General features: G+C 40.3%; 2 protein-coding genes across 2 annotated transcripts in view; one reads left to right on the forward strand and one right to left on the reverse strand.

The window, feature by feature from the left end:
• Positions 1–5406: 5406 nt before the first annotated feature.
• On the forward strand, positions 5407–14832 carry fam13c (family with sequence similarity 13 member C; the record flags this gene model as incomplete). Its single annotated transcript, XM_079475965.1, has 10 exons — positions 5407–5575; positions 7200–7392; positions 7904–8039; positions 8236–8317; positions 9754–9950; positions 10024–10107; positions 10208–10303; positions 11554–11738; positions 13035–13136; positions 13442–14832. 10 exons carry the CDS (start codon positions 5407–5409, stop codon positions 13554–13556), a joined length of 1359 nt encoding a protein of 452 aa, XP_079332091.1. The 3' UTR covers positions 13557–14832.
• The window catches only part of phyhiplb (phytanoyl-CoA 2-hydroxylase interacting protein-like b), a 23575-nt gene continuing 12947 nt past the window's right edge, over positions 13162–23789 (reverse strand). Inside the window, exons 2-5 of the mRNA XM_079475964.1 lie at positions 19188–19384; positions 18274–18448; positions 17667–17784; positions 13162–15801 (exon numbers count right to left, since the gene is read on the reverse strand). Of these exons, the coding sequence (XP_079332090.1) occupies positions 15264–15801; positions 17667–17784; positions 18274–18448; positions 19188–19384 (1028 nt within the window). The 3' untranslated portion in view covers positions 13162–15263. The remainder of the gene's footprint in view (positions 15802–17666; positions 17785–18273; positions 18449–19187; positions 19385–23789) is intronic.

Genomic DNA, 23789 nt, shown 5'->3' on the forward strand with positions numbered 1-23789 from the left:
TGAACATCTATTTGTATATTCCTGTGCAAATCAGCATACTAGAATGGTTTATGGAGAATCACGTGACACTGAACATAACGATGCTGAACATTTTTGATAACGTATCACATATTAATATAGACAACTGTTATAACAATGCACTTTTTATTACAGCCTCAACTAGCAGAATAAAATGTACTACATAGGCTAAACTCAAACCTCAATTAGCACCATGTAAAATAAACAATATTACGCCTTTCCAAAGCCTATGGAGCCTTTTGTGGCAAGCTACAACAGTAGCAGACTTAGCCCGCAGCTATTGCATGCGTAAAGGCCCGTAGGCTTGTAATAAGCGTTTCTTGTCATTTAATAAGTTGCCAGCAACAGGTAGTGCTCCAACATTTAAAAACACGACTCAATAGAACAATTCAAAAGGAATGAAGAATACGGTCGGACCGCGGAGTCGAACTCCAATCGTTAAAAGTGATGAAGTTCCGCTGCTGCGCACGCAGTCCACTACGCCACCACGGATGACAAGTATGACGAGCTCGAAGTCACATAAACGCACAAAGTGTCACGAACGTGCTCGTTCAAAAGACTATTATAAACGAAAAGGAGGATAAACGCGCTCAATGGAAAAATATCACATGATGAAAGTCTAAGCATTATTCGCAATAAAGTTAAAAACAGGAACACTTATTCAGATCGACATTCTACTACACATGTCTTTGTGTTCATTGGAGGGGCTGGACTGTGTAGAAAAGGCGGGGCTGATTTTAATATTATAAAAAACGCCGCTTTTTACGGCGTCTTTGTTACACGGAAGCGCCGTAATTTACGGCGTAATATGGAAGTTCTAACGGCGAAATGAACGGCGTTTCGCATTGCATTTAAAACGCCGTAATTTACGGCGTCTGTACGTCTTAAACGCCGTAATTTACGGCGTCTGTACGTCTTAAACGCCGTAATTTACGGCGTCTGTACGTCTTAAACGCCGTAAAAGCAGGCGTCATATGAACACCAGGCGTCTGGTTGATGGCGAAATATGACCCAAACGGCTTTCCATATTTATTTAACGCCTGGCGGCGTTAAGAAATCGGCGTTTCAATATTAATACGGCGATTAAAAGCACGCGTTTTCTGACCCTGTTGGCTTTCTATAAGAGCGCGCGTGATTTACGGCGCTTTGTCTGTTGTATAATGAGCCCCTCCCACTGATTTTCACACCCAATAAGTTTGCACTGCTCTCACTCACTGGTGAGCTGAGCCAGACCAATTTAGCACTGGTCATTTTACAGGATTTTATTATGTGCGCAGTGTTTGCTAACATTAAACAAAACATTGCTTGCTTTCTGTAGAAACAAGTTCTTCTCTTTGGTCATTTAAGGTTACACAACGTGGTCAGCAATTGTATACAGGCCAACCAATCCCATTGTATGTATCCTGCTTATTACAGTGCTTTGCTTACGTGGATGATGTTAGTCTGGTGGTTATCGTGATGGATTTCTCTTCGCTGATTGAATCATTTTCCGGTTCGAGGCTTTCTCAGAAGAACACTGGCCAGTTTTTACATTGGTGGTCTTGTTCTGCTTATCTGTATCGCTGGGTAGTTTTTAGATTTATATTTCAGTAGGGCTACTTAATGAGTGGTCAGTCAAAGAAATTTCTGGATTTTTTATCGAATATTATCAATATTCAGTTAACGACTTGAACTTGACTTTCTGCTTAACTCTCACATCAATGGACTTTCATGTTATAAACCAGATGAACGAACAGTAATTATTTATCCAAAGCGACTTACAGTCTATGCATGTCTTTTATCAGTAGTCCTTGTGATTTTTGTTTCCTTATTACAAACAATTATTGACTATAAGGAGACGCAATAATGTTGCGCAATGATTGTAATGTAACAAGCATAAACTTATTAACTAAAATATTACACAGCCCAAGTCAATGACAAATTCCTTGACATTTACCTCCGTGATAGAGACTGATGCGATCTTTGTGGAACTGCGAGGAAGCTTAAAATAAACAGCCACATTTCCTTTTGAAATGGAAAAATATCACACCGGCTGAGGTGAACGATTCCGCTTGACGCATTTAAAAAAAGAATATACTTTTAAAAAAACATTTACAATGAAACAATTAACAATTAAAAAGCATATTATACATGTTAACGTACAGATTTAATTATAGTGCATTCATTACATATTACTGCAAAAGCTTCATATCAAGCAGAGCGAGTCTGACTATTGCGTTAAAGGAATTAACATACTGTACTAGAGAAAATAAATTGAGGGACTTGATTGATGTTAAGGGTTATTCAAAGAGGTTCAGACATAAAAATGATCTTACTCTGACTGAAACATCCAAAAAAGTGCGCACATCAGAATAGGCTATATGTGTCTCGCAAACATAATTATGTCACAAGTAAGTGCTTCATGAACTACCGCGGAAAATATGTGATCCGTCCAGATCTAAAGGCCTTCACTATCGATTTGAATCAATTAAATTAAATTAAATAATCTTAGATAAAAAATATATGCTGGAACATGCTGGAAATGGACGCAGGTAATTTGGTTTAAGGGAAGTTTTCAGAGGTACGATTTATTTATTTTACCCGTCATTCTAGAATACTGTGGGCATAGTCATGACATTACAATGTATTCCCAAAGTATTTTTTAGGTCTTTTTTCAATTTAAAATTCACTAAATAAAAGGATCTTCATAAAAACATGAAAAAACAAAGTTAAATCAATGACCACTATAAGGATTTAGTATCAAAGCCATGGTGAATTAGATCTATGCCGTAATTCTGACCCCATCGGCTTGCCATACGCCTCTGCACACAGACACAACGCTCTCGGTACTCCGCGAGAGCCCGAAAGAATGAACTGTGAACACATATATATATCTTGGTAGGCAAAATGAAGACATTTATTTTGCGGAGGATAAAAGCGTCATTCAGATCGATTAATGTCAACCAGTCGTTCTGATGAATTGACCAAGAGAGGGTGGCTGGTGTTAACCTTCTGAAGAGTAAAAACGGATGTATTGCAAACGTTAACGTTACAGCGTTTCTTGTGTTTTGGGAAACACATGGGTCAAAGGCTTTATTAAATCTGTGTGAGACTGACAGGGGCAGATTGTGGTGGTCATGGGCCCCTAGGCTTCTCTTTGGGTGAGGCCCCCCTTAGGTGGCTTTCAGGTGCCAGTTTAGTTCGGAACGGAGCACGGATTGCATGAATAATTGCTAATGTAAAAGCTGCCACGCAAAACTCAGGTGCCACCAGGGCGACCGAACCCAGCGCATGTGCTTTAGCCGTTTACGATGTATTTACTTCAATAAAACACTTGTAAGAGATGGTAGAGTTGGTAATGTACCTTGGGTTTGAGCAAGAGTGAGCCTGGATTGTACTGCGCGTTGCGAGTGGAATCAGAGCGGCAAATTAATGGTAACAAAATAAATGATAAATTGTCTGTTTGCAAGCAGCAGAAATCTCTGTGAGGGGGCGCTCCTGATTTTGCCAAGTGCTTGAGAGACTGAGTGCTGATAGGGCAACATCATGTTAACCTTGGGACAGCAGTTCAATCAACCAATTAGATTTCAGATATAAGTTTGCTAACTATCAATGCAGCCAGCATGAATAAGAGCAGGGAACGGAGCTATGACCACATCAGGATAAACAGAACAGAACAAGCAGATGTTATTAGTTCTTAATCACATTTAAGTTTAACACTTTATGTAGCGTAATTGAGAGTTATGCAAAGGAATAACAGGAGTCGAGTCCCGATTGTCTATGTGAAGTGGAGCTGGGGATGGAGGAGGGTAATTCACTCCAAAGCAACTTGATAAGATGCTGTTATTTAAAACGGAAGCTGTGATAGCGTCATATCTCTGAGGATCAGATGATGCAAGCTTCAAACTTATATAAAGTAATATTTAAAGAAATGCAGATCTAATGTGTTGTAAATGAATATTACAGAAAAAGTCCAATATAAATATGAAAAATACTGTAACAGAAACATTTCAGTGAAGGGGATTTTATTCTGTTAAGTTGCTGGTTAGAACCACACAGTTCCTCATTTCTTTCTGTGAATTCTTCCCCTTAAAAATGGCGAAGAGAATCAATCTGAAAAGTCACTGTTACCATAGAAACAAAAGCGCACAGCAGTTGACCGTCAACTCCTATACAGTATTTCAAAAACATCACGAAGTCTTGTCACTGAGAACGTCATTTGAAACATACTTTGTATCGGTGATGGTGGTTGATGGAGAATGGAACAGTGACTGCTGCATGTCCGGATGAACAGATGCTCTCCATTCAGTCGCTGTGTTTCAGAAAAATAACATCAGGTTTGATTAAGTGGCGTATTTCAATGTGCTGGGTCTGGTTTTACATACGTGTGTTTTTCTCACGCACATCAGATCAGGGTGTTTGTTTGATGAGCGTCAGTGGCGTTCCCCGCTCAATCTCTTCCCGCCGGAGAGAGAGAAAGAGAGGGGATGACTCATCCTGAGATCAATGTCTCAGCCCATCTCACATCAACATTTACAGTCAAGTCACCAAACAGACTGTAAATAGATAGACGTAACATCATGTCAAAGTCAGAAATAAACCAAGGCTTGGAGCAAAAAGGCCACCGGAAGTTGCAGAAATGTTGAATGTCTCTGTACATAAACAGACAAGAGCAATATTATAAATCTATGAAATGAAGCATACAGCCCAGATGTTGATCTTACAGGAGCTCTCACATGCTCTCTCTGGAGGTGTAAATGAATGTAGATTGTAGAGGTGAAATCATCTTGATTTGGGATAATGTGATGATCGAGCTCATATCGAGATGTTCAATCACATTGACTTTTGATGGCAGATTTGATCGAGCTGAGTGAGCTGGTGTTCAGACATCTTGTCTGCAGCATCTGTTCTGTGTTTTATGAATGAATGATGGGAGTGGCCATGATGCCATGATGATGTCAATGCTCGCAGTGAACACCTCACACCCCCAGATGCTGGAAAAGCCTTCACGACCACCCCACGTATCCCACGCACTCGTGCATCAATCCGCATGCACTCGAACGCCCCCGCCCGCCGCACCTGTCACAGAAGAACCAGCTCCAGCCAGCTTGCTGACGCCACAAGACCCCCTCCCTCCCTCTCTCTCCCTCTGATTCCACCTCTCAAAGACGGGCATGAATAATCCATGCCAAATAAAGAACCGCAGCAATAAGGGACGTAAACGCAAGCTCGCTCGATGGCTCGTGCACGTACGCACGCCCTCAGACGCACGCGTGTGTCGTGTGCGGGGTCTCGCTGATGGAGGCAGAGCAGAGGGGCGTGTGAGACCGCAGTAGCGTCCTTCCTCGCGCATCTCGACGCGTCGCGGCTTTCTCTTCTACCCCTCGTGCTGCAGAAGCTGACGTCGGCATGTTCTGCTTTTGCCTGCAGAGCTCCCTGTTGAAGCTCCAGGCTCTGGAAGGAGACACCAGCCCATCTTCAGACACATCTCCAGAAGACAGTCCGCCCGCCCTGGGCTTCAAAGAGGAGAGCCAGCATCCTTCGTGCAACGGCGTCGGAGAGGAGAGAAGCCGTTTGGGTAAGACGCGCGACTCGTGAGTGATGCTGAACGAATGTGTTTTAGCTTTGGATGGCGTGTTCGCTCATAGCTCGATGTGGAGAAGATGGCTCTTGTTTTTGGGCACGTGTGACTCAGTTGGCTTCATGTTGGATCTATTAATAACGCACGGGGATGATGGAGAGATGGAGAGATCGCAGGCGGCGGACGCTCGAACACATGCGTGACGATAGACGCGTTTCCTTTTCATTTGACATCACTTCAAATTTACAAATGCATCGTTTCGTATATTTAGAGGGAATACTACCAGAGATCTGATTTCATGCTGTGGGGTTGACTGTAGTCACGTCCCGTGAGGTCCGAGCAGAGGAACCTGACATGAGCTATATGGTGCATTTGAAGACTTTGCTTCCAGAATGAGATAACTCCGTGTTTTTTATTTTGCATTCCAATTCATTTCAATCAAACTGCAGTTGGTTTGTAAGCCATAATATCTGAAACTAAAACAATAAAAACATTACAACATAATAAAAACTTTGTATCTCATTTTGGAACCAAACTCTTTATTGATTTGCCATGAGAGTACAGATGTGTGTGTTCCCTTTAAACACTCTTTATATTACACCTCATTGCTTCGCCGTTACAAGCAAACTTTCATTTGAGATATGTTTGCATACGCATGTAAAGTGTTCCCGTGATGTCTTAAAAATAAATAACACAATTTAAAAATATTTTAGTTCCTTGTTGAAAAAAGCAGCGTAGGCCTATGCTGGGTTAGGTAGGTTTGGATGCTGGTTTGCTGGTCATGTGCTGCTTCCTCACCAGCTTAAACCACATGTGACCAGCTGAGACCATAACAGTTACTAAAATTGAGTCGTCCAACACTTCACAAGATTTTCACACTTCACATTTGATGTTTTTTGTCTTCCAGACGTAAATCACCCATCATCGCTTCATCCCTCCTTCCCTGTGTTACAGACACTTCTAAATCTTACGGTGACCATTGGAAAAACATTTTTTTAAATGTGAAAATTTGTAGTTGATGATTATTTGCAATAAACCGATATATCAACACAATAATATCACAGTTAATGACATAAGCTCCAAATTAACTTGAGCTTAATAAACACATGCGTGTCTTACCACAGGAGTTGCACTTGAAATTTGACAAAAGTCATGAATGTGCAAAATAAAAAAGGGATAAAGCTTCATCTTTATTTTCTCATGCGGGCACTAAAGCAAAAACTGTTTTGTGACCTTACTTTCCTCTGATAGTAATTTTAGTACATGCAGAATGCCATGAAAACACAGCAGATGCAAATGGAACGTTCTAGAAAATATTGAAATGAATGTTTGACAGTAAAGCAGCATCATTCAGTTTGGTCATTGTGACATTTGCCCTTTGGAAAGGATCAGTGGTCACTATTACTTTTGGTGACTAGTGAAGGGTAATTGATTTGAAAAAATTAAACATCCCAAGCAACCACATAGCAACACCCTAACAACAGCAAACAAGTGTCACGTCAGTGAGTTCTGCATTAACAGCTATAGTTTGTTTTATTTTAGCAACACCAGGTTTATTGAAGTGAAAATGTTTGTGTTCTATAAAGACGTGTTGCTTTCATCTTTCTGTGTGTGTGTGTAGATGTCAGACTGGCGGATGGTGAGTGTAGCAGTGATCTCCAGCAGAGGCCAGGTCCCAGCAGACTCATCCAGCACATCACAGACGACAACAGCCCCCTGCCCTCCCCTCGCTGCTCCAGCTTCAGTCACAGTCAACGCTTCAACACGGACCCTGAATCTGCCCCGTCTCCACCCTGCACACAGCATCTCATCATGTACGAACACACACACACGACTCTCTCAGATCTCTTCCCTTACTGAACCTCATTCACAAACTGCTAGTGACACACTGACCTACTTGTAGTTTGTTATGTCATTATGAACGTTCTACACCAGTTTCAGAATGCTCATCATTTCTGCATCTGACTCTCAGGAGAAACATCTGAGATGCCAGAGACACAGGCCTCTCCATTTAATCTCAAGGATGTCTAGGAGAAGTATTAGAGATATTAAAAAGATCTCAACTTTTGATTTTTCATTTGGGATCACAATCCAAATATGTCAAGAAATGATGTACATCACAATTGACATTTACACTTTTATCCAAAGCGACTTACAATGCGTTTCATCCATTTACTTTATTAGACAGTTTGTGCGTTACTGACACAATCCTCTACCAGATATCAGTCGATCACCTGTTCTGAATGTCAAAGTGGACTGTTGTTGTGTACAGCACATGTATGTATGTATGAGTAAGTGTTTATGTGACTGTGTATGTGTGTTTAGGGCTCGTGGGCTTGTGAGAACAGAATCTGCTGGAGGTGATGTGACCTCCATCTCACTCCTCAGCAAACACATTCAGACACTCAAGAGGAAAGTAAGAAGGTTTGAGGAGCGCTTTGAGCAAGAGATGAACTATAAGGTGAGAATTCGGGTTTTGAATTGATGCTTCTGTCCTGATGATTCAGTGTAGTGTGATATAAAGCGTGCCGCCCCCTCTGCTGGTGAAGAGAGGTAATGAATCTTATGTCCTATGAGACTATGTGTTAGGAGATTAGGAGAAAAGGTTATAGACTGATCTCAGATCAGCAGTTACAGCTCACATTTCTTTCTCACAGCCTTCACATAATGACAAATCAGCCAATCCAGAGATTTTCAAGCTCATGAGTGAATTGGCCAGATCTCGCAAGCAACTCAAAGGTAAGAGAGACTTATGTTTCTGTGTAATGTGTATTCTTTCAATTTATGACAAATTACTTTGGTTAAACAGACAAAGTAGACAATAAAAGTAGACAAAGTGATTCTCACAAAATCTTGGTTGCAAGATGTAAAACACGATTTTCTAGAAAAAACACTTTTCTTTTAATTCAGTAACAGGCAAATTTAAAAGCATTAATTTCAAAACTTTTATTGACGGTTTAAAAATAGTTCTCAGTACTGTAACCATGTTAATCCCACAGCATGTTTTACTAAAAGAAGTGAAGCCATGATGTCTAAGCAAGTAATGACGAATCATACATAATACGACAGTCCTGGAGTATATTTTTATAAAAAATGACACATGTAAAAATGTTTAAATATGCAACACGACCTGTATCGGTGATGAGAATAAAAAAAGTTCTGTACACAGCAAAATAATATCAAGCTTTTAACTAGATAAATACAAAGTTATCGGTTAACCTTTTAAAAGTACTGGTAGATGTGTTTCTCTAAATAAAACCAAACATTAATGTAAATATCTTTGCGTGTGTGTAAACAGGACTTTAAAAACATTACAAAGAATGAGAATATCAGTCATGGGCATTTTTTCCACAATTTCTTCATTTTGATTAAACATGAATATTCTGTACAAGAGTCTACATTACAACATATAGTGCGCTCATTCAAATCCGTACGCGTTACGGTTATGACAATTTTAACAGAAAAAGCAATAATAGGCAAAAATAATTCATTCCTATCATGTTAAAACTATTCTTTATGCAAAGGAGAGAACACAATTATGTTTATTATGATTATATTGCGTGTTACTGAATTATGTTTTATTAAAAATAGACAGTAATTAAGTCATGTTCATTTTTGGATAAACCCTCCCTTTCATACTGATATATATATATTTGCCAAGAACCTTTGACATTTCAAGCTTGTAAATGTTAACCAATAAGAGCACTTACCGAGAACGCTATTGTTACATGTTATAAGAACGTATTGCTAACATTCCTATTAAGTTTGACAAACAATGTTTCTGAATGTTTAAAATATTCCACTAGCAAGGTAAGAATTACATTTCTATACCAACATATAAATAACGTTTTCAGAACATTAAGCAATGACGATGAATCAATGTTCTTTTAACGTAACCTGAAGAGGTTTTTGATAACTTTGAGACGTTTAAGGTTCTTGTGTGTCTCAAGAGTATTTCATCATGAGAAACCGATGGGATTTACAGTTATAGATTCTTTCAGTGATGGATAAATGTGCTTTTGGAGCTTCTGTGTTTTGCATATAAAGCGACAAACGTAAAAAATAACTTTTAATGGCATGAGGATGAGTCAATTATGAGAGAACTTTCAGTTTTTTATCCTGATCATGGCTCAAAACAATATTCACTCAGTGGGTTTATCTAACCCTCCTCTCAGATTTAAAGCTGAAACAATCATTTGAGGAAACACACAGACAAGACGACAGCGAGACCACCGGCATCTGCAGATACACCAACGGCCATCAGGATCCGTCAGAGCAGCAGCACGATCCCTCTCTGGAGGAGACGGTGGAGACGCTCCTGAAACGACTGCGTGAGAAACGTCAGTCCCTCGGCCTGCCGGACAACATGAAGGTAAGAGACCGCCGTCTGTGCTCTGCTGGACGTCCTTTGAGATTGAATCTGACACACACTCTTCCGTCCGCAGGAGATGACCCAAAGACAGATGGCTCTGGAGAAGATCACGCTGCAGAAATGTCTGCTGTATTTTGAGAGCTTACACGGTCGACCTGTAAGAGGATTTTCATATTGAAACCTTCCAGCTGATTGAGTTTTGATTCAAATTATGTCCGTAATATCTGAACAAAAAGGCTTTGTGTATGTGGCCGCAGGGTACAAAACAAGAAAGAAATCTTGTGAAACCACTCTACGACAGATACCAGATGGTGAAGCATCTTCTGTGTGCCACACCCACCATCACCACCATAGTAAGTGTCCTTTATATCAACTGATACCAGACCGTCCACTTATTACCATTTACTGTCCAAAAACTAGTAGGGATGTAACCATTCACTCGATCCACCGAACTGATCTCTACGATTTGATTCATTCAAGAATTATTCTGACAAAACGAGTTGAGACAAATCAGAAAGGCATAACTTTTAGTATTTCACAAATGCTGCACATTTCTTTCTAAAATAAAAATATGTTTTATGTCAAATAACAAAACTAAACTGCAATATTAAAACAAATTCTGGATAAAATAAGAAATTAATAATCCAAGTTTTTTTTAAATAAACAAACTAAGACTTTGTGCTTTTCGAGGATTTATTTTACATTTAAAGTCCCAGTAAAATAAAAAATTACAATTCTCTTTTTTTATGAAATATTGCAGCGTTTATAGTAAATAGCTTATCAATGTGTGTCAGGTCACACGGGATTGCAGATACCTATGTAAAATGTATAGGATAATGCCATGTAAGTCGCTTTGGATAAAAGCGTCTGCCAAATGCATAAATTTAAATGTAATGCCCTGTAATGCCTATCTATTTGAAATGACGTAAGTTAGACGACTTGGGCGGAGCATCCATTAACTCCTCCCCTTCAACTGTCAGGTCAGCTGTCAGCTACATTTCAAAATCAAGCAACAGCTGTTTTTACACATAATCAGTTCGCAGGGAAAACTCGAACCAAAGCCACTCATTTTCTCCTTTGAAATTCCTTTTCACTCGGAAATGTGTCAGAATACGGAAGTTAAAACGATTTCCGGTTCCTGGGACTTTAAAGTGGCTGTCCGTAAGAATGGCCTCTTTGTCGCCATCTCTGTTTGTAATTGCTACTGCAGGTGATTTGTGGAGGTATTTTCTCTACGCATCATAATGAAAAGAATCTATTTCTACTAATTTATAATAACAGATGGATAATGGACATGTGTTATATATTGTGTGTAATTATTAGAACAGCGAAACACATTTAATCATATTTTAGCATCTGTTCCCGCGCACACACAGGTGAACTATATTCCTTTGAATTCAGCAAGACAAATGAAAATAAGATGCAACTTGCTTTACTTTTCAAAAAAGGAACTTAAATCTAAATGTGTAAATTTATATGACAATGTGTTACTTTACCTGTTACTTCAGAAATATAAGTACCTGTAAATCCAAGTTTCTGAGTATTTAATAATCATTATCATTGTGCAAATGTATGAATTGTGAGCGTTGTCAATGTTTGACAGGAAGAAGAGGAGGGCTCAGATGAAGACTCGGTGCGGTACACCCCTCCGCCTGTGTGTTTCCCAGATAAGACGTGCTGTGGGGGGGAGGAGGGAGACAGTGACACAGCATTCGTGTCCCCTCTGGACGAGATCAAGACCGTAAGGCATTCCACCGTAACCATGTCCAACCTACACGAGGCCTCCAGGTACATAAACCCTCAGTTATCCTTAGAATGTATTTGTTTAAAAACAATGAAATATTCAGTTATATTCAGTTCAAGGGTCGGTTGAGATCAGAAATAATATAAATATAAGGACTGAAAATTCAAAATCTAAAGCCATATGATTGCTTTGTTTAAAGATTGGGTAACACGCTCATATCAATCTTGAGTACCTATACAGTAGTATTGCATACGTTGTATCTTCGAAGAGTCTTTAGTTTGATCAAATTTATAAAAGAGTGATACAGCCAAACGATTATTTCCGGAAAAAGACGAGCTGCTGGAGGTGGCAGGGGAGACAGAACAGAGCACGAGCACACAATAACATAACCTCATCGCATTATCCCTGTTGTTAACATTATGCACGTATGTGCCGGCTAGCATGTGGGCGTGCTCTTTCTCTCACGCTAACATGTGGGCGTGCTCTTTCTCTCACGCTAACATGTGGGCGTGCTCTTTCTCTCACGCTAACATGTGGGCGTGCTCTTTCTCTCACGGTAACATGTGGGCGTGCTCTTTCTCTCACGCTAACATGTGGGCGTGCTCTTTCTCTCACGCTAACATGTGGACGTGTTCTTTCTCTCACGCTAGCATGTGGGCGTGCTCTTTCTCTCACGCTAACATGTGGGCGTGCTCTTTCTCTCATGGTAACATGTGGGCGTGCTCTTTCTCTCACGCTAACATGTGGGCGTGCTCTTTCTCTCACGCTAACATGTGGGCGTGTTCTTTCTCTCACGCTAGCATGTGGGCGTGCTCTTTCTCTCACGCTAACATGTGGACGTGTTCTTTCTCTCACGCTAACATGTGGGCTTGCTCTTTCTCTCACGCTAACATGTGGACGTGCTCTTTCTCTCACGCTAGCATGTGGACGTGCTCTTTCTCTCACGCTAGCATGTGGACGTGCTCTTTCTCTCACGCTAACATGTGGACGTGCTCTTTCTCTCACGCTAGCATGTGGACGTGCTCTTTCTCTCACGGTAACATGTGGGCGTGCTCTTTCTCTCACGCTAACATGTGGGCGTGCTCTTTCTCTCACGCTAACATGTGGTTGTGCTTTTTCCCTCGGTGGATGATGCGTGGGCGGGCTTTTCCGGGAGAATGGCCAATAAAAGGAATAGCATGTTACTTCATCTCTAAGAAACAAACTAAAATATTATTTACTGAAATCAAACTCTTCATTACAAATGTTACATCCTATTGCATTCTAATACATTTTACTTTTCCTTTTAGGTAAATTTAGAAAGAACTGAAAAACTGAAACGTTTTTGTCACGAATTGCAGGTCTGAGTTGCTGGAGTGTTTGCGTGAGACCCGAGCTGAGAAGAAGAGACGGCGTAAAGCCATCCATGAGTTTGAGGAGCAGTTCTTCAGACAGATGGGAAGGTAAAACACTGATGCTTTACACTGATGCATTAACACATTTTAATAGGATTTCGTGATAGACAGAAAGGAAACAGGAAAATAAAGATTCAAAAGAGTTCAGCATAGTTAGCATAACACACATCTAACCAAAACTACACAAAATAACTCCAGCAGGAAATAAAGACATGTTTCTGTACACAGTATCTCAAAATAAGAACATTTCCATTTATCTGCTATTTGTTGATGTACAAAACCGTTTCATTAAGGCAACTCAAGGGTTAACTTATGTGTTTTTATGTGTTTCCCCCTTCGCCGAAACAATGAAGAAGCGCACAAAAAGATGACCGAATGCCCATGGCGGAGGAATACCAGGAGTACAAAAGTCTGAAAGCCAAATTACGCTTACTGGAGGTGTTGCTCAGCAAACAGGAGACCACATAGAGTCCTTCTCTGCCTTTCTGTATTCATCTTCACGTTCGGACCAAACGGAGTCGTTCATTTGACATATTTGTGCCATAACGATGCTGAAATGCACTTTAATGTTATTTACGAAGTCTTTCTGACGGCTATTATCATGTAAACACAGTGTTCAATTTCTGTGCAGTGTACAGATGGATATAAACATCACTTGTATTTTAAAGGGCAAGAGGAAATATAGAGTATTCAGCTATGTTTATGAAATATGACACTTTATTTTTGGAGGAGATTTTTTTAACCAAAGTCTTAATCATATGCAATTTTCACAGTTTCTCGCTCATGTGTGATGCTAGTTTATGATTCGAATTATGAACGCGGCGACAGCATGCACACTACTGAGGGTCCGTGATTCTCAGAGACCACCAAATAATGCCAGGCTCTCAACAGAATTCAACTCCGAGCACTTAATCCATCGTATGCAAGTTTCTGTGCTTTCCCAAACGTATAAATACAGCAACCGCCTTTGTACGCAATGTAGAACCGAACGCAAGTTAAAGCTGCTATCTGTAACTTTTGCCTCTCTTTCGCCATCTCTGAACGTAGAAATCATTATTATAAACGTACTGTTGAATCATAGAAAGGCAAAGAGATTTTTTTTACTCATTTATTATTAGCAAAAAAGGTGACAGTTTGCAGCTTTTATTGCGTCGGTCTGAAATATACACGGAACACTAATCTGTATTCTATCAAAGATATGAAGAAAGCTAAAGACTGTATTTTTGTATCCTAAACGAGAAGAATATTATCTGTTGAGTTTAAAGTTGCTCTCACAAACAAACAGTGACATGAAGGCAGTTAAAATGAACACTTGAACACTGTTGAAAACAATACTGAAGCCCATCTAGCAGGAGAAATGTTGATAAGAAGCGGATAAATGCGCTCGAAGTGCAATTCTGCTTCTCTCAGTCGATGGTTTTCTTTCTACTGCAATGAACTATTACAATCTCTCTGTGTAGTGTCTTTGCATGCCAACCAGTGTAAACTGTTGAATTGTGCTACAATCAGGTGTGGTTGTTCTGTGTCTCAACACTTTATTTGCTGTACATCCACAATGACAAATGTAGCTTTTGAATGTTAGCTATATAGTGCACGTAAGTTCTACATTGGTTTATAGAGTAAATATCTCTCTCTCCGTTCTTTTCTATCAACCCCCCCCCCCCCCAGTCTTCTGTATCGTGCACTTCTGGTTCTGTCCATGTTTTCTATTCACTGGTTAAAAAATAAATATTTTTCTATCTACACGTCACGTTTGTTATATGGTAAATCACAGTATACTGGATGCGTTGGAATAAATAACGTGAAGCACTGCAGAAGAACAGTCGTGTGGTAATGTCGGTGGGTTTCTTTAAAAGCCGCAGTCATGCTACAATCCGCCGACATTCATAATGCCTCGTGAAATCGCTGTGACGTCATTTGTGTTAAATCGGAATAACTTTGGTTGTATAACTGTTACGATGCTGCTTCCTAATGGGAGGGGATATGTTAGGGGTTCGACAGCCAATAGGGTTAAAAAAGCAGTTTGATTGACAGTAGTGTGATGGACATATCCAGCCCGACTGAGGTCAGGAGCGATACGCTAGTAAAAGAAAGGAGCGTTTCGTCAAAAGACACATGCTGTGAAAAGCATTCTGGGTAAAGAGGAACGGCGACGCGTCTGTGGTGGCGGAAAGGTTAACGTCCCACGCTGATGTTGCAGGTCTTGCAGCTGGGGTCTTTCTTGGCGTTGACTGTGGAAAGACTCATGACCTGTTGACCGCTGATCTCGGCTACCGTGCCCAGGCTCAGATCCACGGGGTCGGTGGAGATGACCTCCAGGATGACATCCTGAGCGTGGTGGAACGCCAGCTGCCCGTCTTCGTCCTCCGTGCACGTCAGGAAGCGGTTGCTGGTGATGTCCAGTTCCGGCAGGCGCTGCTTGCAGAATTCGTCGCCCGGAGAGCCCTTCGGAGCGATCGCCAAGATCACGTAGTGATAGGCGGTGTACATGCAGTAGAAGTCAGCGAAGTAAAGGTTTGTGTTGCGGTTGAAGAGCGCTTCGGCTGGCACCTGGAATCGGAAGCGGCCGTACGGTGAGTCCTGTGGAGGTTTGCCTGTGTTGAACTCGGTGTTACAGCTGAAGAAGATTCCCTCCAGCTTGCCGCTGATGGGTGAACCGTGACTGCCGCTGTTGTCCTTCACTGACGGCAACATCTTGTTGTTCTGGGCCTCCCTGTTACAAACAAACAAACATCACCGTAAATAACAGATAACTCTGAAGCTGTAATTCACAGATTAGATCAAACTCAGTTAAAAAAAAGCCTCTTAAAAATCTCAGCGTTGTAATTTAAGTTCGTTTTTAGCAGGATATTAATGGTAAATAAAAAAAATGCGTAAGGGACCGTGTCAAAAAAACACACACTTTATAAAAATCAACTTGCATTTTGATTAGTGACAATTGTCATTCATTCATTATTGTTTACGACCACTAGAGGCGCTTAACATTGAAACCTAATGTTGCAAAAATGGACCTGGAGGACATTAATTCTATTCTTTTTTGTCCTGAAAGTCACTCGACATCTTTTTCATCGACCTTTATTCACCACAGTTGTGCTAAATGCTCTCATCCCTCTCTGTCTTTAGAGAAGAGAGTCGTGCGGGACTGAACTTCCCTGTGATTCAGTCTGTCAGATGCTTTCTGAACTGACACAGTCTCACAACTCAGACTCAGTTAAAATCAACGGATGAAACATCTGAACTGAATTATAATAAAGAATTACAACATACAACTAGCATTTATAATTCAGATATCATTCAGTTTGGGGTTAATACAGCATGCATAGGCTTTGATGCGAGACAGAGTCTAGTGGCTTGTGTGGAGACAGGGGGATGAATACTGTGTATGCTATAGATTGAAAGATGAAGCGCTTTAGGTACGTGATATGAAAGACGCTCTTCCCGCACTGCAACGATCCGTCTCTAATGGATTTAATTTCATTCCAAGGTGCCTTTAAATGAATGATATTTTATTCTGGGGAAAGCAGATTTAATAAAACTCGTGAGTAAGGCGCATTCACGTTAACATAATAAATTGTGTCTTTTATTCTCTAGACATAATGGCGGAAGGCTGCTTTCATAAAATAAAAGTATTGTGTTCATAAGAAGAAAATGACTGCAGTTACTGTACTAGCACATATTTGCTTTTCGTCATCTAAGAGCTATACGACAACAGACTCTTACAAAACTGTGATTTTAAATAAATATAGCTAAATACACACATAATGTCATTCAGCTAGAATAAAGGATGGGCTAATATAGTCAGAGATGAGAAGAAATATGATTGTTTTAAATTGTGAAGTACCATTTGGGATGTTTTCATCTGAAACATTTGGGCAATGTATTCATTCAATTCATGCAGTTTATGAAATTCATCACAGAAATGACATTCTGTCTACTTGCTTTACTTCAATTGTGTAATAAAGTATGTCTGTCTTTCTACTATGGAAAAACTACAACACATCATAAAAGAAGACAGAATGCAGAAACTTGGCTTTAGATCTGAATGTAGGTGAAAAATGACAAGAGAATTGAGAATAAATTTGAGGTGACCATACGTGCCATTTGTCCCAGACACGTCCTGGCCAGGATTTCAGGTGTGTCCTCTAGAGGTCACATTTGTCCACCGCATATGCGCATACGCACAAGGGTCTCACATTTCAGTAAAAAAACATTATCACATTTACATTTATTTCTCTTAAGACTAAGTCTAATCTATGAAGTTTCATTCTTACCTTGAAATATAATGGTTGCTTTTCTGAAATAATGAGCCTCGATGGCGTATGCGGTGTGACCTCTAGAGGAAGCACCCGGGTAAGCATTGACTCAGCAAGTTTTGTCTTATTTGCAGTTGTTATTTTATCTGCTTATTTATTATTATTATAGACATGCTTGACTGTTCCTTACGAACCCCTGTAGGTCAGGAGACGTATTGCAATGCGTGAAACACCTGCCAGCTAAAGTCAAATGAAGAATGCTTTGTGTGTGTTCGACTTTAAGAAAACTAAGCCTACTTAGTCCTTAGATTACATCAGTACACACCTGGCATGGTCAAAGTACTCTTGGTGCTGATTTCTGTAGAAGACGGAGAAGCGCAGCATTCTCCCGGCGATGACTTCAGCCTTCTCCAGCAACTGCGTCAGATGAACAGTAGAATAATCTGTGAGCACAAAAAAAGAGAGCGAGGCGATCATATGAGTCCATATCAGCCAACAATAGTGCCTTCCACTGTTACAGAAAATCTAGACCAGTGGTCTCCAACGTGGTGCCCGTGGGCACCTGGTAGCCCGCATGAACTCTGTAAGGTGCCCGCTAAACACAGGGCTCACCAATAATGCTCAAGACAGCTGACAAATCTTTGACTATATTGATCAGCCAAGTGCTACACCGTCATGAAAGGTTTTTATTAGCAAGTGTTATAAGCTTTTATATCTGAAAGAAAACTGAATTTGGTTCTGTGAGCGTAAAGATAAGGCATCGCATGTTTAAAGTTTGAAAGTATGTTATCAACAAGTAGCCCTCTAGAGGATTTTAGATATTTTGGTATCCCTCGCTTACAAAAAGGTTGGAGACCCCTGATCTAGACTATTGCTTCGTTCACTTTAAGGTTTTAATGTCTGGAATAAGAAAGCATCAAAACGCATCTGACCTGCTGTACAGAATTCATTGATCTCGCTCCATTCGGACACGGCGTAGTCTCCGTCGCCCTGTTTGGATGCGGTCTGGACAGCAACAGAGTATTCAGTGCGTGGACTGAGGAACCAGTGTCCTCTCACTGTCATGGGCAGAGGAACCGCTTTCGCTACCAGTTTAGTGGGAACATCCTGAAGAGAACAGATAGTGGATGAAGGAAAACTGCCTCAGTCATCTTAAATTCATAGTTCACCCAAAGATGAAGATTGACTCGTCCTCATGTCAGACCTGTTTGACTTTATGTCTTCTTTAGAATACGAAAGAAAATGATTGTGAAGACCGCCGATAACCCAAAAACATTGAACCACATGATCACAAAACCAATGAGACGTTCCACAGATGAAAGAGTTAAATACAGTTTCACAACCACATTAAGGTAAATACATGATGACAGAATTATTACAAGTTCTAAATGTTGTGTTTAATTGATAATACACTTAATTGTTTTTCAGTGTAATTCCTTAATGGTTAACGGTGGCTCTCTGTAATCGCCATATATTTCTGTAATATTTAACATTGCAACAGCATCGCTCAAGAGTATATACCTGATTTACACAGATGTTCATTATACTTACAGAAATGTGAATTGTTCCGGTTTAAGATAATTATTGACAATTTTATATTGCATTAGCCACATTGTGCTAGCGTAATATCGCTGTGCTCATTATGTTTATTTGCAAGCAGAATATTACATTATTGTGGATGTTGATATGATGCTGTAATTGTTGTTTAAACCATTAAACCTGTGGGCAAACAAGCTTCCCTTACAAACATGTTGAGGACAGTACAATATTCCTGGATGAACTAGACCAGATCTGAAAGCACAGGATTTAACGTGAAGAGCTCGGTTACAGACACACACACACACACCTTGTGTTTGAATTTGTTGGCGTTCTTGTTTTCTTTTTTGTTAAGGTCGATGAAGTAGTGTGTGATCCGCTCTCTGGCCTTTGGGTCCATGTCCCAGCAGATCTTAAAGGAGTCACACGTGATGTTGCTGATTTTGATGTTCTGGGGAACAGGGAGTTCCTCCATCTCAGCGATGCCGCTGTCCAGGGATTTATTCCCTAAGAGACGGATGAGAAAACAAACAGAAATGCTCTGTGGTGGATTCGGCTTGACTAAAAGCATCTAGCACACCATCTCACGAATTCTCAAGTATAAGAACACATGGATAGAGAACGTTGTATTTCAAGAATAAACATTAATACCTCAAGAACGTCAATATCAAACTATAAAATGATAAGTTCACTTAAAGAGTATGCTTTAAAGAAAACAAATGAAAACTATTCTACAAGAACTGATCGAGTCAACTATCAGTATACCTATTGGTTGCAGTACAAACCGATGTAATGTGTTTTGTGGGGTTGGCAGACGTTGCTGGGTGGTTACTAGGCGGTTACGTACTGGCTCAAGTAAAAAAAGCCTCTCCCCATGTCTCAGTAGATATGACACAGATCAATATGAGTATATGACATCTTGGCCGCTTTATTTGTTGCATTTTTATTTGTCATCAACTGCTCGACTGAGTTTGTAACTCTTCTGTTGGTTCGTTGTATTTCTTAAAACCCAGACTTCCCTGGGGCCGAATCTCAACCGGAAGGCTGCATCCTCTGGAGGTCACATTTGTAGACTGCATACGTCATATTTCATAATATTGACCAAATTTAATCATTATTCTTAGTTAAGCGTAAATTGTCTGATTATTTGTTTGACTTGCGAATGTAATGTTCAGTTGACTGAAATGCACCCGGTTTGATGACATATGCAGCCTGCAAATGCGACAAAATTTTCACAAACTACACAATCAAACGACTTTAAAGCCGTTCCTCACAACCCTCATTACTGTAGACCCTTACAAGAACCTCTGAGCACAGCACACAGCAAGAACAATCTCCAGCCGTTCACACACTAACCCCAAACTCTCTCTGTCCTGACGCCAGGATGAGTTTGTTCTATTCAGCCGAGGTCTATAGGGAAACACGACTGGATGAACACACACACACACACAGACGTTGAGAGATGAACACACACACACACAGACAGACAGACGGTGAGAGATGAACACACACACACACAGACAGACAGACAGACAGACGGTGAGAGATGAACACACACACACACACACACAGACAGACGGTGAGAGATGAACACACACACACACAGACAGACAGACGGTAAGAGATGAACACACACACACACACACACACACACACACACACAGACAGACGGTGAGAGATGAACACACACACACACACACACACAGACAGACAGACAGACGGTGAGAGATGAACACACACACACACACACACACACAGACAGACAGACAGTGAGAGATGAACACACACACACACAGACAGACAGACGGTAAGAGATGAACACACACACACACACACACAGACAGACGGTGAGAGATGAACACACACACACACACACACACACACAGACGTGAGAGATGAACACACACACACACACACACACACACACACACAGATGGTGAGAGATGAACACACACACACACACACAGACGTTGAGAGATGAACACACACACACACACAGACGGTGAGAGATGAACACACACACACACACAGACGTTGAGAGATGAACACACACACACACACACAGACGGTGAGAGATGAACACACACACACACGTTGAGAGATGAACACACACACACACACAGACGGTGAGAGATGAACACACACACACACACACAGACGGTGAGAGATGAACACACACACACACGTTGAGAGATGAACACACACACACACACACAGACGGTGAGAGATGAACACACACACAGACAGACGGTGAGAGATGAACACACACACACACACACACACAGACGGTGAGAGATGAACACACACACACACGTTGAGAGATGAACACACACACACACACAGACGGTGAGAGATGAACACACACAGACAGACAGACGGTGAGAGATGAACACACACACACACACACACACACACACACAGACAGACAGACAGACGGTGAGAGATGAACACACACACACACAGACAGACAGACAGACGGTGAGAGATGAACACACACACACACACACACACACAGACAGACGGTGAGAGATGAACACACACACACACACAGACAGACAGACGGTGAGAGATGAACACACACACACACACACACACACACACACACACACAGACAGACAGACCCAGGTGAAGTTCTGTGGATCTTTCTGTAGCTCATGTCTCACTTTATCTGTCGCCTGCGCGCAGAACAAAGACTGGAGAGACTGGACGCCTACGGCAGGGAGGAGACGTTCTGTCTGAACGCTGTGATGCACAACTCTTTGAAATAAAAGAGCAATTGTTCTCACACACCAGAACCTTTCTGCGTTCTCAGAGACGAGACATTTGACTTCTGCTGTGTAATAAAGGTGCTGGTGCAGGTCGCTATACAGTGAAAAGTCAAATATCTAATGTATAAATAAATATAATGAATCTTTCTGTATTGTGATATTATTGTCTCAGTTTAACCTCATATCGTTTTCAGACTCACATTCTGATCCTTGTTAGATTTCTGGTGGGCTCAATGGTTTGGACACGTATGTTATTGCTAAAATTATTTATCAGTCTGATTACATTAGGATATCAAGTAAAGATCATGTTCCATAAATATGTTTTGTAGGCGTTTTTCAAATTTTTTGCACCCTCAGATTCTAGATTTTTAAATCGTTGTATCACGGCCACATATTGTCCAATCCTAGCAAACCACACATCAATAGGACGCTTATTTATTCAGCTTGATGCAGATGAGTTTTGAAAAGTTGACCCTTACGACTGGTTTTGTGGTACAGGGTCACAAAAAGGAGCAATAAAAGCGTGCGTTTTATCATTTTTCTATTATTTCTTTTCTTGCTTTTTATCTAATGTTTCTACTGTTTGCTCAAAATGTATTTGTTTAAAGCCTTTATTGCAAAGATGCAAAATTGCAAAATGCTGGAAGAAAACGATTTGGATCACATTAAACAGATGACTGCAGTACATTACAAATATTGTAATACCAGCCTGATCTCACAGGCATTCACTAATACTTGACTATTCCATGTGAATCTGAGTGAATCATAAAAAGATGTACATCTAGAAGAAAGCTATATTAAAGCACCTCCCCTTACCCTTACAATAAGCCTAAACCTAATAATCACAGGTGAAAATAGATCAGACCAAAACGTATGACATTGTAGGAATTCATACAAATTAGTTACAAATTGCCAAAGGCCATAATTCACTTATTTTGCAACCAAGGAAAATGCAGTAGTCATGAAAATAATGCCTTTAATCTAAATGTATTTATGTACTGTAAAACAAACAGAACTTATTTTTTAAAGGTCCTGTAAAAACAGACATTTTCTGGCAGTTGGTGCGTCTGAAATATTTAGTAAAACAATAGTTTTTCCTGCAAAATTACACTATTCCTGTTTTCTTATTGAAAAAAACAGTACAATTCTTTCATTTTAAACTGCGATCATATAAAAGATTGGTTCCCCGAGACAAAAGTTGATATTTGTCAAAACAATGTACTGTACTCTTGGTGATTTATTCCACAAGAAGCACACAGAGAAACGCCATCAGACATGCGATTGCAAAGAGATCTCATACAAAAACACTGAAATGACACTAAAAAGCTTCACAGTAAGAGGCTCAAAATGACAAACTGCTGCTATTTGAGCTTTTCGAGTCTCTGTGGGGTAAAAGTAAATAATGTCATGTCCTCCATCATTACAGCACAGCCGACCAAATGATGCTTGACTTCATTCACTCTCTGCTACAGCGTTTTTACAGTAAATGTGAAATATAAAGAGAAGTTAATGTAATGTACCTCTACGAACACGAGAAACAGATTCAGTCAAGTGTGTCAGAATGTTTGACTGGTTTAGTTCATGTATGTGTGAAGCATTTATATGGTTACATGAATGAATCTTAACTGAACAAATAACCTGTCGTCTAGAATTATCATCAAACACACAATATAACTGTACCATAGCCTCACTTCAACACTTTTCTCTTTGTAAGGACATGAATGATGTGACATGAAAGCAGCTATTAAAATCTCCATCCATGATCGCAGCGAGAGGAGATGCTCGGTTATTTAGGTACTTTTTCAGTAGTAAAATGATCACAATACATAAACCTGTCAACAAATATATGTTTAATACATACAATACAATAATAAACCGCTGTCTCCTCTCGTCCATAAAACACAACTCAACTGCTTCATTTCACTACACAATAAATCTATAAATCCTTCATTTTTTCCAGTAAAATTACCCAAATCTCCCTCAAACACAATACATATTACCTTAAGTGCAAATTTGTGTATAACACAATAAGCACAAACGTAACTAAATTGTTCAAACAAGAAAACAATTGACCAATAAAGTGAAATCGAGAACCTGCAGGAGATCACAGCCGAGCCCCAAACCCACACGCGTCTCCACACACA

The sequence above is a fragment of the Barbatula barbatula genome (assembly GCF_947034865.1).
Source record: "Barbatula barbatula genome assembly, chromosome: 16".
NCBI classification, from domain to species: Eukaryota; Metazoa; Chordata; class Actinopteri; order Cypriniformes; family Nemacheilidae; genus Barbatula; species Barbatula barbatula.